Raw genomic sequence first — 23,971 nt, 5'->3', positions numbered from 1 at the left:
ACGGAACTCATCGGTCAGTGGACGAAACTGACTCGCACTAGGCGGTTTTTTTACTCGTTGGCACACTAGGTGGAAATTAATGTAACCTTAAGTACCTTGAAGAGGCCCAATTGAGCAATTATTTTCTGTACTTATAAAAATTTAAGAAAATTACCTCTCCGCCGTATTGGTTTTGCCATTGGGCATACTGCTGTTGCCATTGTGACCATTGCTGCCAATTTTGCTGTTGCATGAGCGCCCACTGCTCCGGCGTATAGGACCCCATACTACTCATATCAGGCGTCATACCAATACCGGGGTTCCATTGACCCGAAGTTGGCATCGACCATGCCATGTTTGATATTGATACCAAAAGTCTAAGAAAATATTATTTGATATTTAATTTTCTAACACATTAACAATTATTTAACAGGTTAAGAAAACGACGAATATTATCGTCGTCATTGAAAAATCACAGAAATTCACTGAATTATTGACTTTTCAGTTTTCATTAAAAGTCGGCCATCGGCCATTTTGATAAAAATTGACGCTAGCAGTAGCACAGACACGCTAGCATAGATTTTCAAACGATGCGGTGTTGTCAAGTAGTGATGTATAATAAATCTGTAGATATCGACACAAATCGAAAAATTAAACTGATCTATTCTACGCGCACATAATGGCGAATGCTACACACTCGATAAGTAAGGCTGGTATTTATACCATTTGGTATTTTTCGTGTAACATAAAATGTATCGAAACGAAAAAATACAGTACTTACCTACCAAATAATGAATTCTGGATTAAGTGTATCTATTGCCGTTCCGGTAAAGTTGAGCTTGACTCTGCTGTAACTCGTGAACGATTTATCTGATTGAAAATTGTTTCTTACAAAATGTTACCAGAATAATGGCCTATAATTTTTGTAAATATAAAATAATTTTAGCCTAAAAGCGGCGTCGCTCAGCTTCTCATAGTTGGAATATTATGGGGACACTACTGTATTTTACCAAATTTTTGTATTACAAAAAAGGGCAATACGCGCAATTTATAACTTAAGACCACGCGATTCCCTTCGAGAGAAATTTAAGGAAATAGATATCCTCACTGTAGCCTCTCAATATATTTATAATAACATAATTTTTGTAAGACAAAATATTCTTAGTTACAAGAAAATTGGTGATCTACACAATAGGCTAACTAGAAACAGAGACAAACTTGCAGCTCCTGCCTTCCGCCTCAGGAAAGTCCAAAAGTCATGTGTGGGTATGGGTATTACCTTTTATAATAAAATCCCGCAAACTATTTTGGACTTACCTTTGCACAAGTTTAAAAAATCTATTAAAAATATGTTCCTGAAAAAAGCATATTACACAATTGAAGATTATCTAAATGATATGAGAACCTCCTCCTTTTTTTGAAGTCGGTTAAAAAGAGCGTGGATTTTACCTGCAGCTCGTTCCAGCAACGCACAAGACTGCAAATACTATTTTATACATGGCATAATCTTGTACCTATATCAAATATTTGAAAAGAGCAACCACCGAGTTTCTTGCTGGTTCTTCTCGGCAGGAAAGGCATTCCGAACCAGTGGTAGATGCATCCGACTATTCGTAAGCACTTGTAAAAGTTTATACGAATAAAAAAGATTTTCATTTTCATTTTCATTTTCAATTAGAACTTCCCTTGCACCTTTGTAGTGAAATTCCCTTTTTATATCTTCATTACTGTCTTTGACCATAATCTTGAACTTGCAATGCCATTATTAATTGGCGTAAAAATTTCAAGTCTCTACCTACTACGGTTCACTAGATATAGTCTCATACAGTCCACCGATAGACAAACGGACGACTGGACGGACGGACGGACGAACATGAAATTTTCACAGAATGTGTATTTCTCTTGCCACTATAATAACTAGTTAATACTAAAAATTACAAAATGGCCGCCATGAAAATTAAAAAGTGTTATTTCTTTTACTATTTTGCGGAACCCATCGTGTGTGAGCCCGACTCGCACTGATTTTATTTTACCTTTTGACCTCATTGATAAATATTCTTCAACGATTTTGCATTAAACTCGTTTTTATATTGATTCTGATTTAATTCTTTGGCAATAACATTTGTTAGAATGTTCTACCTGGTCTCTTTGTTGTGTAATTTTTTCTTGACTTTATGATTGTTTCTGTAATTCTTATGTACCAATAGATAGCTAACAAAACGTAGATGTTTTTAAAATAATCCGCAGGATAAGTGCCATAGTAATTTTTACAGAAAATTTGCTAGTTATTCAAAGAATTAAATTTAAAAATCGAAAACTTGTACAGTTTTTGGACTGTAATTTTAAAATGCTTGAAGATTTTTCTTGTTTTATAACTGTTTATTATTAACAAGGATATGTAGTTACTAGCAAGAAATAAAAAAATGTGATAAAATACTTACATTGTTCCCATTTTATATTAATTTTTAAAGTGGTAAACAACCCTTTACCTAGAAAAAAATAAAAAATTAATAACTCGAAAACGATACACTTTTGCATAAGCACTTTAGGGGTCGTTTGATAGCCTGTACTATAATCTCTTAACGGGATCGTGTCCTATTTTCCTATAACCCTGTATAGATTTTAGATGATAGAATAATAATCAAAAATAATATAGATTAACATAATATTTTCTGACTGATTATCATAACTCCATGCAATAATCCTGTTTTCTGCTATGCAGATTTATATTGCAGAAGAATTTGCATAGGCACATAGGATTTTAAACTGAACTAGTTACATCAATAATAACATAGTTAGTCACATAATTTTTAAATAAAAAATATTATATGTTTTCATTGATATGTACTAACTGTGTGATTTCTATTCTGTGTATTATAATCACAATTATTAGATTTCACATTCAAGACTGTTGTAACTTTTGTGTCAATTGTCATGTCAAAAGTATGATTTATACATTTTAGTGTGTGCAATAAAGATTTCTACAAAAGTAAATGATTGTAGTCCATTTATGGGGGATCGCACTTTTGACATAATAGTTGATAGAGCTAAAATGGCGTGTGAATTCTCATTTTGTACGGACTATACAGGACCTACTTTTGACATGACAGTTGACACAGAGCAAATATTATAGCAAATCCTTTCGAAAATTTATGCATTTATGTATTCAAAACGTTTGGAATTTCAGCCATCTATTAAATTCATGCATAAGAAATTTAATTCGTCAAAACAATAAATCGGCTGTTGCTATCGTTTTAACTTTATCGATAAGACATGAAACGTCAGGACAGCACAACACTAGCAAGACGCCATGTTTGCATGGTTTGAGCTTGAACTGGCTGTCCTGGGCTCTGTGTAACGTTTTGAGTTTATTACATATTTACGTTATTTTCATTGAGATACTTAGTTCTTTCCTGTGTTTAAATAATTCTCTTAACATGAAATGTGGTTAATATTTTATTTGTGCGAATAGTAGCAAAATAATTGTACTGTCGTATCGGTGAAAACGACTGCGCGGGAAATGTGTAGAGTCTTCGTCTACTCCCGCATAAGCTGCTATCAGTTGCGAAAATTTGTGTTTATTTCTCATAAATTATCAATATGATTTCATACAGACGACGGGAGGGTAAGAGGGGAAGAAGTTTTAAAATGACCAGAAATATAGAACGTTTGTATAAAGAAGGCAAATGCCGTGAGTGTTCAGTGGTGGTGACGCGAATGGACTTTGCCAAAATCCTAGGTAAATTCACAAAAGTGAAAATCCAGTATGAAAGTAGTTCATCACCTAAGGTTCAGAAGACACCACCAACCAACAAAACGGTGACGCCAGTTTTGAATACTAGATTAAAAAGCAATGAAAATGGCATGGTTCAGTTTCACAGGAAAGCTTATAATCCACATCCAGCAAAAGATTTAATCAAGACAAGAAGAAACGCTAACATTAACAAGGTTGCATCACCTCTTACTCGGCAAGCAAGTACTAATATATTGAAAGAAATTAATGTCTTAAAGGACACAAATTCAGTTCAAAATAAAAGTATCAACTATCATAACATTAACTCGAATGGAAAACAATATGCTATAATATTTAATGATCCTACTTGTAAGCATAATAACAACAGCATTAATAATTGTGAGTTCACTCTATTAGATTTGTTACCAAAGGTAAACAATGGTATATTGCCGTCTGAGGAATGGTGTATAGACTATTTTCCAAAAACAGATGAGCCCAAAAATGATAAAGTATATGATCGAATAGCTGCCGAACTTGAGGACCTCATGTATAATGAGAAACCTATAGATAAATCACACAAATACGAGGTTTCTGAGAATAAAGTGGATGAATTCCCATCAATAATGGATATCCTCAATGACAACACACCAGAAAATAATTCTGAACCTAAAGATCAAAACAATAGCTTAGAGTTCAAAGATAACTTGGAATCAAATGATGTAGAAGCCATGCTGCTTGGTAAGACTGATAGCAATAAAATGTCAGTTGATAATACAGAAGTCAATAAACTAATTGCTGATGTTGTTCAGTTCAGCTCCAATACTGAGTCAGCTACGAACCTCCAGAACACGACTGACTTTGATAATCCTCACAGTCCCTCAATATTAGATGAAACACTTCAAAAGGGAATCGAAGAACACTTACCAAACCCGCAGTTACAATCTAAATTCACTTCTGAAAATAGTAATTCAATTGAGAAAAATAATAAAGATAATACAAATAACCAAAACTGTGATGAAATTATAACCAAAAATGGCATACAAAGTAATGTAAATTTTCATTCCTCATTAAAATTGGAAGATGCTACACATGTGATATTCAAAAAAGTAGTTGATGGGAAGTGTATTAAGTCGGTTACATGTCCTAGAAATTTGAAATATTCCATAGAGTTAGAAGATAAATCTGTTGAATTTTTAGGTGCTCCCAAATATATTTCAAACTTGGACGACTTACAGGTTCTATTACAAATAGTGAATGAAACTAACTTAACAAGTTTATATGTTTTATATTAGTTGCTTGCATAACTACATAGGTATAAAAACAATGTGTAATGTAAAGAACAAGTTGACTTGACAAAAATCAATTTTATTTAAGTGATGTGTAGGAACAGCCTACATTTTGTTTTGGTAAAAGTTGATGAAACATTGAAATATTTGTTTGTTATTGATATAACAGTATAGAAATTCCATTATAAATTTCCATTATAGAAAACCAAAATGTAAATTTCAGAATATTTTATTAATAGTAAATACATGGAAAATATACATTTGTGTCAAATATTTTAACTACGCCGTTTACGTTTTGTAAGATTGATCCATAAAAAAATCTAATTAGAATAATTTCTTTTTCCTTATACATAACATTCGTGCTAACAATATATTTTGTTTTTTAAATTAAAATAAAATAAGTATAAGATAATATTATTTAGTTTATTCCAAAATTAAATTTAATGTAAATGTGGTTATATCAATCGCAAATAATTATTTTAGTTATATTAATAAAATCAGTATAATACCTCCTAGGTACTATTAGAGTTCTAAACTAGCTATTTAATTGGGGATCAAAATAATAAAGACTTGGTCAGCCAACCCGCAGAGCTACAGCTGCCTGGCCAATGCAACTTCTAAAGATGCAATTACATATTGTAAATTACAAGGAATTGTTCGCAAAAGTGTCTGCACAGCAAATGCGTGTGAGAGCCGATTTTATTCATACAGTTCCTACTTTAATTCCTAAAAAGGCTTGTCGGCGTGATCTGTTTGCGTGTGACGTCTGTCGTGATTTGTCTGTCCAGGCCTTTACTAGTCGGGTGACCATGAATTTTGCAAACATTTAGGGCCTGTTTCACAACCTCCAGATAAACTTCAAAGGATACATTTGATATATTGACAGATTCCAAATACAAATACTGTCATAATGTCAAATTTATTCGTTAAACAAATTTATCTAGAAGTTGTGAAACAGGACCTTATCCTTAAATTTGATCTGGCTACTTTTGTACTGGCTACTACCACGATACCTACCAATAGAAGTGTTTCCAAAGCATTATGCAACAGCAAAGTATAGGACTATTCCTATAGGTACTTTGTTGAATTTTTCCTAATGTCAATCCCCAGTCCAAAAGCTGCCATTCTGATATCGCAGGAGTAGACACTTGAAACACCTGCATCTGTACTTACCGATCCGATACCGACAATAAAGTAGGTTTCAGATTTTGCGGAGGTAGGCAAGCACTCAGCAAAAATTAACTAAAGGGCTTATTCCACCTTCCTAAATAAGACGTCCTAAATGGTATAGTTAGGTACCGTCAAAGTCAAACTAGCCAATTTTGCCACTCAATGATAAAAATGATGACCCAAAATGCAATTTATAAGCAAATTCGAAAATTTTAAACCAATTTTTTTTACTTTCATGGCGGGCAAAGTAATCTGGACTTTCAGCCAACATTGCCCACATCGATTTGTAGCCGATTTTGACGTAATATAGAGTCGAAGAAGTAATAGGGTATTTTACCCTTTTTTGAAAAGTGTCTTAATTGGATCCTAAAATTTTAATAAACTACCAAAAATTTTATTCGATCGATAAGTGCAATAAAGATGCATTTAAATTATGCATTTCAAATTTCGCTGCCAAAACGCTACCCACCATCTTTTTAGGTTCATGAGCTGTCATGACGACACATGGACTGGTAAGCAACGGTGTTTTCTTAGTGAAATATACAATAACTTCAATCCATGTGACGTCCCAGTCGGAATTCATCATGGCGTCATCAGCTTCGTGCGCTTAGAATATTTTGTATAACAGATAAAAATGAAATCTTTAATATGTATTAAAAGATTTATTATATAATTTTATAAACTGAAATTAACATTTTTGATTGCTTATTGCTAATAAGCATATATCTTTTTATCTAATTTTAGATTTTTCTCGCTTGGTGTAAATATCGTATTACGTTCAGTAATTCAGAAGTTATAAGGCTGTGACAGACGGACGAACACAATTTTACTCAAGTAGACTCAAATATTTCCATTTGTAGCTTGTCGCATGTTGTTGCTCCGACTTAAGAAAACAGCCCAGTAGTTCGATTTCGCAAAACCTGCATCAATCATTATTACAATCTCAATTGTTTTGATTGGCTGAATTTGTGCGATTCTTGTTGCAACAATGCATTGTAGTCAATACTGAGCGAGCGTCAACCAATCAGAGGCGATTGCGATCGTGACATTGTAGCTGTCACTCTACCGCAATCGAGCAGCTTGATTCTGCAAAACTGAAGTTTAATTTTTTCCCTGAAAGAAGTTGCTGCAGTGCAGACATACTACAATCCAAAGAGAAAACCCTCTACAACCTTAAAAAATGCAAACGTCAGCTATGTAGGTCTATGGTTTGAGTTGCCATATATTTTTATCAATAAAGGTCTAAAATTTAATATAATCAGACCATGTTATGTATAATTCATTAAAAAAAAATGTTGCAATTTACTAACAATAGACATTTCGTGGTATCATTTAATTAAATATAATAACCAAGAACATAATAATATTACCTTTAAGGTCTCGATATAAAACTTTTAATAAAAATAACATAAAAATAAGTCCCGCAAATTGCTATTGCGCTGGAACCATATCTCATTAACATCGAAACGATGTCTTTTGACGTCAGCCAAAATAAAAATATACCCACATCAGCTCGAAACTTCAGGCAAGTGCTGACGTCACTAAAATGGCGGCCACGCGCAGTAGCAATTTGCGGGCCTTGTACCTAAAAATAAGATAATATATAAAGAGTATAAAATTGTTAATGCAATGTTGCGATAATACATAAAATTCTATTTTAGCTATGAAATTGTACACGCCTGCAAAAAAAAGGTTCTATGGTTTACACAGCAAAATAAATGGATTGTTCGATTGTTCTGTTACACTATTTTCATTATTCAGATAAATCTAAAACTGGTAACATTTTTATTTATACACCATAGATAATATAGAGTTTTGATAATAGGTAGGTACCTATGTCATTTCAAGACATTTCTGCTTATCGTAGATAAGTTTAGTCTATGGTTAATTTAAATTACAGAAAGATTTGACTCATTCTGATTTATAGATAAAAATCCAAAACTACCCACAAAAACAACTAAACCGTGGCATGACAACCAACCCGTGTTTAAAATATTCAGTAAAACTGTCCTTAATATATTGTGTTTAGGAGCTTAACCGAAACATCATTGAGAACACATCGTTCTATCGGCAATAGCTATTAATAGTCTTATACGTTTAAAACGCGGCCGTTATGGGTGCGCTTCTACGGCCGAGGCATATCCGCATCCATCGATCTATCGACCGACACCGCATCGTTATAATATCAGAATGGTGTGTACTGTGGGTAGTTTTGAATTTGGTAGCGAAAACTATGTTTTTCCGAATTTCAAACATAAAATGACGAACTTGGTCGGGATTACATTACAATGATGCACCCACCTATCCCCTTCCGTTCGATTGGAACTCTGAATCCATTGCATGCGTTTATTTTACTCCACTCGAGAATGTAAAAGTTCAATGTCGCAGTCCAACTATTTAATTACGCATTTCATAAAAGGGCACATTCAACCCTCGTACGATTTAGGGTTTACGTAAAAATTACGGTAAATAAACGTAAATTATAATAATATAAAGTTAGCAATTGAGATAAACACTTGTAAAAATAGACATTTTATTAAGATACCCAAAGAGTAGGTACCAAACATGTACCAAAAGCTTAGTAGCTTACCTATTTGTTCTGATGATTACTGAACAAGAACCTATTACTTTAATCTTTGCTTTTATGGTAATATTGGGAAATATACTAGTTGCAATAAGTATATTTTATATTGTTATAACATTTATAATAATATGTAAGGTAATAGGTATTAAGATGTGTTTAAAAGTATATAACTAGAAAGAGAGTAAAAAAAACTTTTATATTTTCAAATGTAGCCTGTAGGTACCTAGTTATTCGAGACCTAATGACTTTTGTTCAAAGGGCGATTAGAATGGCCGTAGAATATTAGTGTTGACTAACTGAATGGTTTATCATTAATAATAATTATTATTATAATATGAGTTAAAGAAAACCAGTAATATTGTTTTTATATTGTCAGTCTTAAAGTAGGTATTATCCGTTCATCGTAACTTAACGTGTGAGTAATATTGGCACCATTGCTTTGTTTGCTTTATTCCTTAGAACGTAGGATTTATTATTATATGATTTGCAATGTTGCAAACATATTACGCGTTATATTACGATGAACTGACAATAAGTGTAATTTAATTAGTGAGAACAGAATGTAATCACTAATAGTTATTATATTAAGTTAGGCTAGTTTATTATAGTAGGTAAGGTATTATTATCAGCACCTTATTCATTTCATTTATTTTTATCTTGCGTCTGTTAAGTATATCTACTGTAAACCTTAAAGATACACGTCTTGTATTGTATGTTTCTTAAATTTAAAAACAATGCTTAAATATAGACCATTAAGATGAGTACATAAATGTTTTATTTCCAATCCCATTAATATCACTTCAGCTATATAGTTATTATTATCAAAAAGTTATTATCAAAATAATTCAAAGAGTCGCATAATCATATTTTCTAGTAAATGGAATGTATTTTTCAGGATAACTTGTTTGTGTTCCTTCTGTTGTTACGGTCAATGAAGCATATTCACAAGCGGCACCAATTAGTTGATGTAGTGGTTGATTCTTGAAATTTACAAGAAAACTAGCTAAAGCGCCGACAAAAGCGTCCCCAGCTCCCTGTAATAGAAATAACTTTTCAGTACCTATATAACTATGTAGAGTCTTTGCATGCAAAATTTTACCTAAGACGTAAAATTTACAAATTAGTTTACAAGCGTAACTAGTTAGTAACTACATATTATTAGTATCACGTCATACTTACTGTTGTATCTACTGCTGTCACTTGATTGCTGAAAACATGAATACATTCCCCACTATTTTTCAAGGAGTAAGCTGCACCTTTATCTCCTAATGTAATTATAGCAGTGTTGCATCCGCTTTCTAATAATATATTAAGCGCTTTTTTAATATTGCTGAAAACAATGATTGTCAGTATGTATAGTTTGCAAATAAGATATTTATTTGTAAACAATTATATTATTATTAGGTATGTAGGCGCTAGGCACGTACATCAGAAATAGGAAGGAGAATGACCGATAATTATTATTATTAATCCTCAGCCGACATCAGAACGTATCAGAACGTAGTAATTAACCACTAGGTACTTTAATCAATGATCTTTACAATTAGTTCTCAGCACTTTAAACAACCTATTGGATGAGTCGGGATTTACTTTCTTAAAATGAACCAGGCCGCATATGTGAACTAACGATATTCTTGTGTTATCAAATTACATGGACTATCCTCAATTATTATCATGGAAACTCTCACGTATAGCACAGGGAAACTATCAACGCAAGGTAACGAGGTAAACCTAACCTAACCCTACCTAGGTCGCCTCCAACCACCCCTCACAGCGACCCCTCACCTCACTCTAACCTAATCTCAACATCATCATCATAGCATCATCATATCATGTGATTAGGGCACAATTGCTATTGCAACCTCTGAATCAAATCACTAGCCATTTCTTTATCTGATCATCTAAAGACAATCTACCACTGGTTCGGAATGCTACAGCCTACCGCGAGAAGAGCCAGCAAGAAACTCGCGTGGCGACTAGCTCAATCATCAATCTTAACTTCATGAACACTCTTAAAATAATCATTGCATTGACAATCACTATCTAAACCAGATCATATTATTGACTCCTCTTTACTAACTCGCAATATCACAATAGCTCTACCTTATCCACTCTATGCGCGTCTACATACCGAATGCCATAGCATCGTGCGCTACGGCGCCTCGAACACTATTCATCCAGGTATGCAATCGCCACACTATACCTACGCGAATCCCACTCAAGGGATCGCCAGCTCGTGCCCGGTTTCCTCGAAACCACCAGAATGCAAGCTATTCGATCTAATGGGAAACTCATTGTCTGATTACCCTACCTCTTGTGTAGGGTAGTGTCTACCCTACACAAAAGTCATCAATGATTCTTAAACAAACGGGTTATACGTTTCTAAAGCGGGTACTATCAAAGTTAACTGCAAATTACTATCACACTAAACTATCACTTTAAACTAATTATTATCTCAACTGCCGGTATATCTCCAATTACACTCTAAATTACTAGCGTTTGCAGAAATAACCTTAACAGATGTCATTATAATAATCTATCCACTGAGCCAACCGTTAACTCACGAATTACTCTAATATTCACCAATATAATTAATATTCCATATTCGTCTAACAACTACGCGAACATTATTAATAGTGCTTTGCAGACAAAGTCACCGGATAGCATTAAAGGTTAGAATTACTTTAAGGTTACGATTTAACACAAACATTCTACATTATCACAATCACAGAATAAAATATCACGATCATTATTATTCACGCCAAAAGCTACCTATCTCGAATTACCTAAGCTAATCTGAATTCTAATAAAAAGGCTAGAGTGAATTCTGAATCAGACAACCTACGCGTGTCTGTCAAAATCCAACTCTGCCGGCTAATCCAAGATGGCTTCTTTTCACAGAGTAAAGCTTCCTTCATGCAACGTTTCTTTTCACGGAATCTATGACAGTAAAACCTATTATAACATTGACACGCCTACACGGCCATTCTGACATGCGACCGTCCACGGGAGCTAGTAAGTATCAAGCACAAACAATTTCCAATCGTCAGAACATCCGCTCGTCCATCCTGACGATCAGCACAAGCACTAAAACTACATATTATAAAGCATGCATAACACAACCAAAGCATGTCACAACCAAATTACTTCGCAACCATAGCATGTCGCAACCATAACATGTCACCAACGCATGTCACAACAAAAGCGTGCAACCTGGACAAGACGAGCACATCTCTTCAAGCAACCCATAAGAATCTGGCACGGACGACACTGTCCATTCATCTAACACATATGGAGCAAGCGCGTGCATCCCTTCAACCGACCTCTTCAGGTGCGGCCCGAATGATACACCTCAACCAGGGTCGAACATCATCTGGACTGAGCGAGTGCATCCTTCCAGCCAGGCTAGACTCCACAACATCTGGAAGAAGTGTGTCCCCTCAACCAACTCTTGCGAGTCTGGCCCGGACGACACTCTCTTACCAGGATAGACTCCACAACATCTGGAAGAAGTGTGTCCCCTCAACCAACTCTTGCGAGTCTGGCCCGGACGACACTCTCTTACCAGGATAGACTCCACATCTGGAAGAAGTGTGTCCCCTCAACCAACTCTTGCGAGTCTGGCCCGGACGACACTCTTACCAGGATAAACTCACACCATCTGGAAGAAGTGTGTCCCCTCAACCAACTCTTACGAGTCTGCCCCGGACGACACTCCCACCAGGATAAACTCCATAACATCTGGAAGGACACTTCCTTACCAGGATAGACTCATAACATCTGGAAGGACACTTCCTTACCAGGATAGACTCATGAACTTACTATAACATAACATCTGCAAGCAGTGTGTTCCTTCAACCAAGTCCCACAACACACAAGCACACACATGGACCGAGAGTCCCTGATGTTTCACAATTTAAAGGTCATCCATTTAGTCATGATCTCAATGTCACATCTGTCCATTACGTCAACTAACAACATACTGAAGCAGACCGGACACATCCCGTCAGCGTCTCATCCATCAGTGTGGAATGTCGTAAGTTCACACGCTGCCACAAACGAAGTGATCTACAAGATCAATTCAGATTATTTCATTGATAATATGAAGTGAAACTGAAACATTTTCTGGGTAATAAATTAAGTAATTGCCACCAATACTTTCCAAAGTCCCATGGCTTAGGAGCGCAGCACTCTTGCAGCGTCAGGATTAAATAGTTGGATCCAAACATTTTTATGGTAACGTCTCGCGAACTTCCTCTACTAATTAAAAAAAACTATGCAAATCGGTCAGAAACCTCGGAGAAATCGGTTTACAAAAACGCGCCGAATTGAGTACCTTCTCCTTTTGGAAAGCCGGTTAAAATTGCAAAACAAAAATGGCGGTGCAAGCTATCAGCTGTGAACTCGCTGTGAAGTCAAGTCGAACCCAAAATACTGTCGATAGTTATAGGTCCAGGTAGAGAAATCGTCTGTCACTGTCACACACAGCATTCAGTTCGTTCGCTGACTCTCTCTTTTCACTTTTTAATAAAAGGGGCAGCCACACGTGCACGCTTTCATCCCGAAGGCTGGCATTGTTAAATCCAGGTAGCTCCATATTTATTAATAACGTTGTTAATACTACGTTGGTCCTGGAAGTAACTAGTCCAAGTGTAGCTTAGGATAATGCTTGAAGTAAGCATTTTTTTATTAATAAGGGTGTTAGAGTTTAGACTATTCACTTGCCACCCAGTTCACCATCAAAGTCATAATCATTGTCATAGTCAAACTGTAGTTTGATCCGGAACATCGACCCGCATAGGCCAGTCCCTCAATCAACTACACCACAGTCAACATTGTCAATGATAGTCAAACCGTAGTCTGATTCAGAACATTGACTCGCATAGGCCAGTCCTGCGATCAACTACACCACACTTGCCAGTATTCCATACCAGATAGATACCAACATGCACTGCATCACGGGGTTTACACAAAGCATCATTTCACACACCATTTACTACTCTTCACGTTCAGAGGCAGTGAGAGTCCAATCCGAAATATTAAGGATCTTTTAACTCTCAGATAAAACCCCGAAATCTTTTTCTGCAACTTTTACAACAAAGCCTAATTGTGGGTATTAAAATTGGAAAACTTTTCTTCTTCTTTAAACAAATTAATATCATCTTTTCTCGTAACTTTATCCTTTTATAAACCAGGCTAATGTGGGCATTATTTGCAAAACTGTGGGCATAACTTTCAAAAATGTGGGCATGTGCTCATCCCACTTCTGATGTAGGCGCTAGGCACGTACATCAGAAATAGGAAGGAGAATGACCGATAATTATTATTATTAATCCTCAGCCGACATCAGAACGTATCAGAACGTAGTAATTAACCACTAGGTACTTTAATCAATGATCTTTACAATTAGTTCTCAGCACTTTAAACAACCTATTGGATGAGTCGGGATTTACTTTCTTAAAATGAACCAGGCCGCATATGTGAACTAACGATATTCTTGTGTTATCAAATTACATGGACTATCCTCAATTATTATCATGGAAACTCTCACGTATAGCACAGGGAAACTATCAACGCAAGGTAACGAGGTAAACCTAACCTAACCCTACCTAGGTCGCCTCCAACCACCCCTCACAGCGACCCCTCACCTCACTCTAACCTAATCTCAACATCATCATCATAGCATCATCATATCATGTGATTAGGGCACAATTGCTATTGCAACCTCTGAATCAAATCACTAGCCATTTCTTTATCTGATCATCTAAAGACAATCTACCACTGGTTCGGAATGCTACAGCCTACCGCGAGAAGAGCCAGCAAGAAACTCGCGTGGCGACTAGCTCAATCATCAATCTTAACTTCATGAACACTCTTAAAATAATCATTGCATTGACAATCACTATCTAAACCAGATCATATTATTGACTCCTCTTTACTAACTCGCAATATCACAATAGCTCTACCTTATCCACTCTATGCGCGTCTACATACCGAATGCCATAGCATCGTGCGCTACGGCGCCTCGAACACTATTCATCCAGGTATGCAATCGCCACACTATACCTACGCGAATCCCACTCAAGGGATCGCCAGCTCGTGCCCGGTTTCCTCGAAACCACCAGAATGCAAGCTATTCGATCTAATGGGAAACTCATTGTCTGATTACCCTACCTCTTGTGTAGGGTAGTGTCTACCCTACACAAGAGTCATCAATGATTCTTAAACAAACGGGTTATACGTTTCTAAAGCGGGTACTATCAAAGTTAACTGCAAATTACTATCACACTAAACTATCACTTTAAACTAATTATTATCTCAACTGCCGGTATATCTCCAATTACACTCTAAATTACTAGCGTTTGCAGAAATAACCTTAACAGATGTCATTATAATAATCTATCCACTGAGCCAACCGTTAACTCACGAATTACTCTAATATTCACCAATATAATTAATATTCCATATTCGTCTAACAACTACGCGAACATTATTAATAGTGCTTTGCAGACAAAGTCACCGGATAGCATTAAAGGTTAGAATTACTTTAAGGTTACGATTTAACACAAACATTCTACATTATCACAATCACAGAATAAAATATCACGATCATTATTATTCACGCCAAAAGCTACCTATCTCGAATTACCTAAGCTAATCTGAATTCTAATAAAAAGGCTAGAGTGAATTCTGAATCAGACAACCTACGCGTGTCTGTCAAAATCCAACTCTGCCGGCTAATCCAAGATGGCTTCTTTTCACAGAGTAAAGCTTCCTTCATGCAACGTTTCTTTTCACGGAATCTATGACAGTAAAACCTATTATAACATTGACACGCCTACAGGTACTTACGAAACATCGACATCAAAATGAACAAGTAACGAAGCTTCAGGTTCGTTTACACACAAAATTGTACAAAAAGGTAGAATCTCTTCAATATGTTCTCTAGCAGGAGCAGCATTTAGCAATTTAATCTGAAAGTAATTTAACTGTTTATTATATATACCTACCTACCTAGTAATAAATTGAAATACTTTAACAAATACCCAATTTAAATAAATGGTTTGACTTTAAAACACTCACTCCGTCATTTACTTTAAATGCTTCTAAAGTGGTTTCATATGGAGTTTCTAGTTGCCCGATAAGTACGTCTGCTTTCTTTATCAATTCCTTAGCATTGTCTAAATCAGATTTGCTAAGATGATTATTAGCACCCGGAACTATAACAATTTGGTTCTCTCCATTATCAGCTACTGATATTTGAGCAATACCAGTAGTAGTGCCTTTTGCCACCTGAGCATAAGTAACATCAACTCCTACGGTTCTTAAATGTTCTTTATATTTCTCACCCCATTGGTCATCGCCTACCTTTAAGAAAATAAATAGATAAGTAACGCCACTTTGGAATTAAGTAAATATGATACCTACCTAAAAATTTACACATGTAGGTACTTACTCTACAAATTATTTGGACATTGCCACCTGTTTTCGCTGCAGCAACACTTTGATTAGCACCTTTCCCTCCAAAACTTGTTGTAAACTTATTACCAATGAGCGTTTCGCCAGGTATAGGAAGTCTTGGAGAATATCTGGAAATATTCATTTAAAGATCTGTACCAGAAATATCTTTATAATTCACGGAACCCTGCTATAAATTTAATAGATAGAATAGAAAATATTTAATGATGACACAATAAAACTAATAAACAAACGCACAGAGAAATTGTTTTGCAATAAAAAAAATGAGCAAAAGGGAACTCATGAATCTGTTCAAATTAACAAACAAAACTATTAAGAAAGACTACGACAAACACAAAAATATGATTATGGAAAGTAACTTACTACGATTCAGAAGTTCAAAACGGGCATTATAAAGAACTTACAACACATCAAATTGGATCCAGAAAATAAAAACTAGAGAAAGAGAAACAAAAACTATAAATGGCATCATAATTCATGCTACGGAATTCTATAAAGAACTTAATAAGAAAATACCAGTAGTTTCCTCTAAGGATAAAGTTACCTTCAATACTACACAAACAGACGGAAATCATGACACCATGACAACATGAGATAATAATCAAACCTATAGAGAAATTAAAATCAGAAAAAGTCCAAGAATTGGGACAAGTTTTAATTATTGGAAAATATACAGAATAGGTACAACCAAAAACTAGGTTCAATATTTATAAACAACTACCTCTCTGATGCTCATGACTTCGTTCGCTTTGATTTAGGTTTTGAAACATCCCGTGGTAGTTCTTTGATTCATCAAGATAAAAGAAGCTATCACACTCTGGTCTTCATAGGTCCATGTAGAAAATCAGATCGATCCGTTGCGGCGTGATAAAGGAGCAAACGAACACTATTCGCATTTATACCAAACAATATGGGAAGTGAATCAAAAGCATTCGACAACGTAAAACACAACTCAAAATAGAAAGCACTGGAAGCATTTCATATGCTTTGACCAAAAATATATACACACCTAATATTACCAACTGGCTATGATACATCTACTCAAAAGTGTAAGCAGAAAAAGGAGCCAGACAACGAGACCCTTTGTCACCTAAACTATTTTTATGTAGTAGATACTAGAACTACTAGAAGAAATATTCCAGAATAGATTGGCAAAATAAAAGGTATCTTTTATATAGGGAGAATTTTAAGATAAAAGAATAAAATATATATTAAAGAAATGGATAGGGTCAACCAGGCAAAGTTTCTGGGCAGACATAAATGGTAGTCTGAAGATAACATGAAAGTGGCTGGAAAAAAAATGGATAAAATGGTTATAGGTACGCTGATAAGTTAGTAGGTAGTTACTATACACTATTTTTATCGTAGACAGGTCATAACTGACATCTTACGTTTACATTCACCCAAAATGATTTACTTACAACAATATTAGGTATTTACCTAACTCAGTCGTGTATCCTAAAAAACTAATATATAGTAGGTAGATACCTAGGTAAAAATGATCCTAAAAAAATATCTGATGATTTTTTTTTCTTTAACCAGCCAATTTGAAATCAGTCCAGTTTATCACATTCACTATAACATAGGTAGGTACCTACCTATTAGAAATGTTGCCTACCTTCCTGCTTTGTTTGAAATAAGAAAATTCGTCAGAAACAAAAGAAAGGATGCTAAAATGAAAAATCTAATGGCTGGTACACATGACAACAATGTATCGCAGCAATTTGACTGCGCAATCCGTTGGTGCAGTTAATCGGACGTTCACATTGTGTCCACTCCACACGTCTACGACATCTGTGTAGGTCGCCAGTTCTTCACAAAAACTCAGACGAGAAACGACAGAAGACGATGACGCACTTGCGGTAGCCTTGCTTATTTTGTGCAAAAAGAGTAGGACCTACACTTTATCGATACAATCGATGCTCCGGATTCAGGGACTTTTATTTAAATCTTTTCTGACTCTTGATCTTGAGTTTCTTCTCGTGAGAACTCCACATAGGTACCTATTACTTTACCTCACAATAATCTTCCTGTTGGCATTAGGGTCAGTATACTTATCAATTAACCTGTAGTAGGCAGTATTGTTCTTATTGCGAACGCGATAATTTACACAAGCAAACTTCATCTCTATAACACTGGACAAACTCTTCCAAAACCTAGCTCACGGACTCGGCTACAATCTTGTTGGGACAATTTTCGACGTGTGTGTACGCGTCCGCTTACAGCACAGCAAGCTCTTAGAACGAATTGAACGATTGCTCCGACTTCCATAAAACTGTGCAAACGCGATAGACGATTTATCGAACAGATTTTGTAACTGCCTCCGATCGCTTGCGCCAATTTTCGTCTACATGTTCGATAAAACTGCACAAACAGACTGCGCAGTCAAATCGCTACGATAAATCGTTGTAGTATGTACCGGCCTTAATTAATAGAACTGTTCAAGGCCGAATTAATGCCTATTTTAAACTACAAATAAGGTTATTAGTATGTTCCAGCGAACATGATGCTACACCTAGTTACCTTTTATTTACCTAGGTATAGCAAAAAGTGAACGTGTACGACACAAATAACAGCCACGCATGGGAGCCGCCCAAAGTGAAATAGGTCAAAACATGCACAGAGTAGGTGCGGTCTACCTGCTCTGTTTTTTATAAACAACTTTTGTAAATAGATGGTGTAAATGTGCAAAACATGCACCATGATAGTTAGGTACCTACTTATTCTTAGAATAACCACCCAGTATTAAGTAAGTATTTAATAAAAACTAGGTACATACGTTGTAAAATCTATGCTACAAGATCCTATGACTAAAATTCTTGGCTGACTCTCGGGTTGCATTGTAATTAGGTAGTCAGGTAGATACTTAACAGAAATAAAATTATGTCGGTGAACAATGAAAACACACGCTAGATATTTTCAAAGAGAAACGAAAGCGGCTTGTAAAATTCAGACTGCGTAGGTTATGATCAGAGAATACTCGGTATGATTAGATTAAGAGACCGTAAACCTACGTGCTCATAGCATTCAAAGGCGATAAAAGCGGCAGCACGGGCCGTAGGTACCGACCAATACCTACAAATTATTTTTTTTTTTTTTTTTTTAATTTTTTTTACGGCCCTGGATAACAGTCCTTTAAGGCCTTTCAAAAATTTACAAATTCTAAAATACAAAATTGCTTATAACTAAATATTATTCTAAAAATACAAAATTGCTTATAACTAATTAGTCTAACGTGTTTACACTTTATTTATAGTATTACTTATATAATTAAAAATAGACTTAAAATATGACGTTTTACACAACAAGTCCTTTACATGGCGGGGAAAATCAATTTTTTGTTTTTGTTCCATATTTATAGTGTTTAGATCACTGGCTAATATAAGTCTTTGTATGCCAAAAGCTGGACATTTGAGTATCATATGATTAACATCAGCCTCCTCATAATCACAATAGTTGCATTTTTTACTGTTTAGTATTTTTATTTTATTCAGGTGTGTTGGCACCAGACAGTGACCAAATCTCAGTCTATTCATTAATGATGTAAATTTTCTAGATTCACACTTCGTTTTGAAATACCATGGTTGTATTGGTATTTCCTTTTGTATTTCCGCATACCATTTTCCTTTATTTTTATTAGTCACATCCCACACTTCACTCCACAATTTCTTTTGTCTTATTTTAATTGTATTGCATAAATCCGTAAATGGCACCTTGATGCTACTTGAACAATCTTCATAAAAATTACTTTTTCTTGTAGCAGAATCAACGACTTCATTTCCTGTTATGCCTCTGTGGGAGGGTACCCAAACAAATTCTATATTAATTCCCCTTTGTTTTAAATTAAGTAGTACATTTTTAATTTGGAAAATAATATAAACTAATTTATAATTACTAAAATTAAAATTATTTATAGCTAAAAGAACACTTTTCGAGTCTGTTATTAAAACATAGTTATTAATTTTAAACATTAATTCTTCTTTGATATATTCCAATGCCTTGAACAGGGCCACGCATTCAGCAGTAAACACACTGCAGTCAGAGTTTAATTTATATGATCTACATTTTTTTAACTGTGAATCATAAAAAGCAGAACTTACAAAGTTCTCATTTTTAGAACCATCCGAATATATCCTATAATGATTTTTACAATTTTCTTCAATGAACAATAGGAAGTCTAAATTGGATTTAATATCAGTGATGTGTATTCTATTTTCGAGGTTTATTACATCATAGTGGCAATCATACATAGGCCAAACGTCATTCACATTTATCTTACTAGCAATACTATGCATATAAGTCATAATCATTGACATAGTAGGTCCTTTACCGGAAAGAAGTGCTTCCGCTGTAGGTTGTAGAGTTTCAATTGATGCTTCAGTAACTTTTAATAAATCCTGTGGAAGTAATAATTTGTTTACCAAGTTAGAGTTAGCGAATAGTTGCTTCAAACAAAACTTTTCAGCCAAATAAACACGTCTCACCGGCAAAGGAGGGATACATGTTTCTACTTCCATTGAATTAATAGGTGTAGACCGCATTGCTCCACTTATTATTCTCAAACCTATATTTTGAATGACATCCAATTTTTTCAACAACGATGGATTAGTTTGCATATACGCAAGACAACTATAATCAAAATGACTTCTAACCATACTATTGTACAACAAAGTCAAAACTTTGGGATCTGAACCCCAAAATGTACCAGCTAAACATCTAATAAGATTAATGCTTTTTAATGCATTTTTACAAATGTAGTTAATGTGAGCATCGAATTTTAGTTTTGTATCAAAAATTACTCCTAAGAACTTCTTATTTCTTACAATTGGAACATCTAAGTTATTATATTTAATGTTTACATCTACTGGTCCACCAAATACCATGCATGAACTTTTAGAGGTATTAATACTTAATTTTAAAGTGTTTTGGTAATAATTTTGCACCTGAGTCAATGCTGAATTAACATTATTTACAGCTATTTCTACATTTTTATTTACACTATATAATAACAAGTCATCTGCAAATTGTAAAATTTTTACATCCTTTGTTGTTACATATTTCTCAATTTGAGAGGTATATAAATTGTATAAAATTGGAGATAATGATGCACCTTGCATAAGGCCTTTACTTGTTGAGTTAGGTCCATGAAGTATATTATTATACTTAACATAAAACTTTCTGTTATTTAAAAAATTTGATAGCCATTTTAACATTTTTCCAGGAATGCCAATTTCATGAAGAGAAGTAATAATCTGGTTTAAATCAACATTATCATAAGCACCTTCTATATCCAAAAATACACATACTGCAGCATCTTTTGATAACTTACAGCTTCTTAAATCCGATACAAATGATGTCAAACTCTCATTAGCACTTCTTCCTTTTCGGAAACCGTATTGGAATGTAGGTAATAATTTATTTTTTTCTGTAAAATAATCTAATCTCAGTTTCAGCATTTGTTCAAATAATTTTCCTATGCATGATGTTAGAGATATTGGTCTGTATGAATTACAATCAGATGAAGATTTATCAGGTTTTAAAATCGGTACTATACATTGGATCTTCCAACTCTCTGGAACACATTGATTATCCCATAGCCTATTAAATATATCAAGTAAAGCTAATTGACCTAATTTATGCAATTTTTTAATCATTATATATGGAATGTTATCTAAGCCGGGTGTAGTTTTTTCTTGATTTAAGTGCTATATTAAATTCTGCAAAAGTGAAAGGCTTTAAAAGTAACATATGCTTGTCAGAATCATTATTAAATTCGAAAACAGAGGTATTTAACGTTGTGTTATTGTTATCATGTTTAAATTTTGAAATAAAATCGGGAATCCATACATCATTTTTATGCTGTGGTGGGTTTTTAATACGTTTAAACATTTTCATATAATTCCATACTCGAGTAATAGGAGTATATCTATTGAATGTTGAACATAACTTGTACCAACTATTTTTCTTAGCATCCTTAATTATTAATTTTTTTTGTGCATCCAATTGTTTATAATTAATGTAATTTTCCATCAACCCATTTCTTTTATATAACTGTAAAGCTTCTCTCGAATTTTTAACAGCAACTTCACAGTTTTCATCCCACCAAGGAGCAGGAGTTTTAAAAAGTCTAGGACCTTCAATTTTTACATAAGGAACGAATTCTTTTCTAAGAGTATTTAAAACTTCACAGAACTTATCATACGACTGTGAAGGATCTTTTTCATCAAAAGATATACCTTTAAAGTACTCCTCTGATTTTGCATAATATTTGGTCCAATCTGCTTTATGAAATAGAAATTTCTCTACTTTGTCATTGACAGAATATTTAGATGGAACTAGGCTTAATTTTGTAAATGTTGGATAGTGGTAACTACCCAAAGGATCGTCACCTACTGACCATTCACATAGAGGTGCTAGTACGGGACTCACCCCTGTCACATCAATAGCAGAGCTATTTGCATTAGGTCTTTGTACTGTAGTAGATACACCTGTGTTTAACAGGCATAGGTCATGTTCATCAAAAATTTCAAACAATGTTTTGCCTCTTGAATTTGTACAATTGCACCCAAAAGCAATATGATGCGCGTTAAAATCTCCTGAGACTATACAAGGTTTTGGTAAGCTAGCAATAATATTTTTAAGTTTATTAATTCTACAATAATTGTTATTTTTATTTTTAGGTGGACAATAAACACATAGAATCGACACGGAACCTATATTAGTTTCTAGAGAAATTGCTATGGACTGGACATCTTGATAAAATTGTGTTGGCAATATTTTATATTTTAATGTATTTTTTAATAAAATGCCTACTCCACCATGTTCATTATTTGCATTTTTTCCTACAAAATTATATCCTGAAAATCTAATAGGATTACTTGTATTTTTTTGCCAGGTCTCATTTAATAGCAAAATATCAATATTATGTTGTTCCAAAAATGTTTTAACCAAGGGTTTCTTATTGTTAATACTTTGGATATTATGCTGCACAATAGTTAGGTGAGAATCCATTATATTTTACTTAAATGTTCTAAAAATGTTTCTTTGATTTGATTAGTAGTCTTAATATTATTAGAGTTCCCTATTGTAACCAAAGTGTTTACTATGGCTCCTAAAAGCTTAGAGTTATTTACAATATCATTGTGTGAAATTTCTGTCTTTGTCTGTGTAGTTTGCTTAGGCTGTGAGTATGTAGTTTGGTTTTTTCATATGTCTGAGGGCTCTGAGGCTTTGGGAGTGGAGGGAAACTCGCACTACTTATTTGAACTACTTTTGAGTAGGTTTCTTTTTTGTTCCTCTCCATTCTCGCTGCCTTTACAGGACACGTTTTTGATATTGCAAGATGCGCACCCCCACAATTGCTGCACTTCAGTGTATCCGTCGTGCAGTCCTTGTAATGGTGCTCACCAGCGCACCGTGAGCATATTTGCTGATTTTTACAAATTTTCCCATAATGGTTAAATTTCATACATTTAAAACATTGCATCAAAGGAGGAACATAAGTGAAAACTTTGTATCTCCAGTTGTCCAAATAAATATACTGCGGTAGACTAGTACCGCTGAAAATTACACTGATAGTGGAGAGAGGAATTAGCTCCTCTCCCACTTTTTTCAAAAATCTCTTTACACCTATTACTTCACTTTCCGAGGAGAGTTTATTGAATAGTTCCTGATTGCTAGATTCTTTTGGAATAACCTAACCACCCCTACCCTTTCCACAGAGGACGCCGGGATGAACGC

General features: G+C 34.6%; 4 protein-coding genes and 1 long non-coding RNA gene across 12 annotated transcripts in view; 2 read left to right on the top strand and 3 right to left on the bottom strand.

Moving 5' to 3' along the window:
• LOC117989289 (YLP motif-containing protein 1-like) overlaps positions 1 to 511 on the bottom strand; it is a 37,972-nt gene extending 37,461 nt beyond the window's left edge. For all 6 annotated transcript variants that reach the window (XR_011237699.1, XR_011237700.1, XM_069503956.1 and 3 more), the window contains exon 1: positions 155 to 511. Coding sequence is in view for 4 of the 6 variants with exons in the window: in XM_069503956.1 (XP_069360057.1) it covers positions 155 to 334 (180 nt within the window). In the remaining 2 variants the exon portion in view is untranslated. The remainder of the gene's footprint in view (positions 1 to 154) is intronic.
• LOC117989342 (inositol-tetrakisphosphate 1-kinase-like) overlaps positions 1 to 23,971 on the bottom strand; it is a 218,837-nt gene that overhangs the window by 115,842 nt on the left and 79,024 nt on the right. The window lies entirely within an intron of this gene.
• LOC117989291 (beclin-1-like protein A) lies at positions 3,289 to 9,522 on the top strand. The gene has a single exon (XM_069503958.1). It carries the CDS (start codon positions 3,580 to 3,582, stop codon positions 5,002 to 5,004), a length of 1,425 nt encoding a protein of 474 aa, XP_069360059.1. The 5' UTR covers positions 3,289 to 3,579; the 3' UTR covers positions 5,005 to 9,522.
• Positions 6,811 to 19,255, bottom strand: LOC117989294 (ribokinase-like). Of its 2 annotated transcripts, none has more exons than XM_034976629.2 (6): positions 19,011 to 19,254; positions 16,209 to 16,341; positions 15,836 to 16,120; positions 15,605 to 15,726; positions 9,932 to 10,082; positions 6,811 to 9,786 (listed from the first exon to the last, which is right to left on the bottom strand). In XM_034976629.2, exons 1-6 carry the CDS (start codon positions 19,070 to 19,072, stop codon positions 9,598 to 9,600), a joined length of 942 nt encoding a protein of 313 aa, XP_034832520.1. In that variant the 5' UTR covers positions 19,073 to 19,254; the 3' UTR covers positions 6,811 to 9,597. The 2 variants fall into 2 exon arrangements, with proteins under 2 accessions (XP_034832520.1, XP_069360063.1); XM_069503962.1 differs by having other exon boundaries at positions 9,618 to 9,786; positions 9,928 to 10,082; positions 19,011 to 19,255.
• Positions 19,852 to 23,055, top strand: LOC138403397 (uncharacterized). 2 transcript variants are annotated; one of them, XR_011237655.1, is made up of 2 exons: positions 19,852 to 21,634; positions 22,912 to 23,055. It is a non-coding gene; the product is annotated as an uncharacterized lncRNA (long non-coding RNA). The 2 variants fall into 2 exon arrangements; XR_011237654.1 differs by having other exon boundaries at positions 19,852 to 21,638.

This window comes from Maniola hyperantus, chromosome 16 (genome assembly GCF_902806685.2).
Source record: "Maniola hyperantus chromosome 16, iAphHyp1.2, whole genome shotgun sequence".
NCBI lineage: Eukaryota > Metazoa > Arthropoda > Insecta > Lepidoptera > Nymphalidae > Maniola > Maniola hyperantus.
Note: the sequence above shows the minus strand (reverse complement) of the source record. Positions and strands in the feature narration are given on the sequence as shown.

Bases quoted from the DNA above. Each gene is read 5' to 3' on its own strand.
- LOC117989294 (XM_034976629.2), bottom strand. From the start codon at position 19,072: ATGCAACCCGAGAGTCAGCCAAGAATTTTAGTCATAGGATCTTGTAGC. The intron at 16,342-19,010 runs GTATGTACCTAG...GAATATTTCCAG, and splicing joins TGTAGCATAGATTTTACAAC to ATATTCTCCAAGACTTCCTA. The intron at 10,083-15,604 runs GTAAGTACCTGT...CATTGTTTTCAG, and splicing joins CATTTTGATGTCGATGTTTC to CAATATTAAAAAAGCGCTTA.
- LOC117989291 (XM_069503958.1), top strand. From the start codon at position 3,580: ATGATTTCATACAGACGACGGGAGGGTAAGAGGGGAAGAAGTTTTAAA.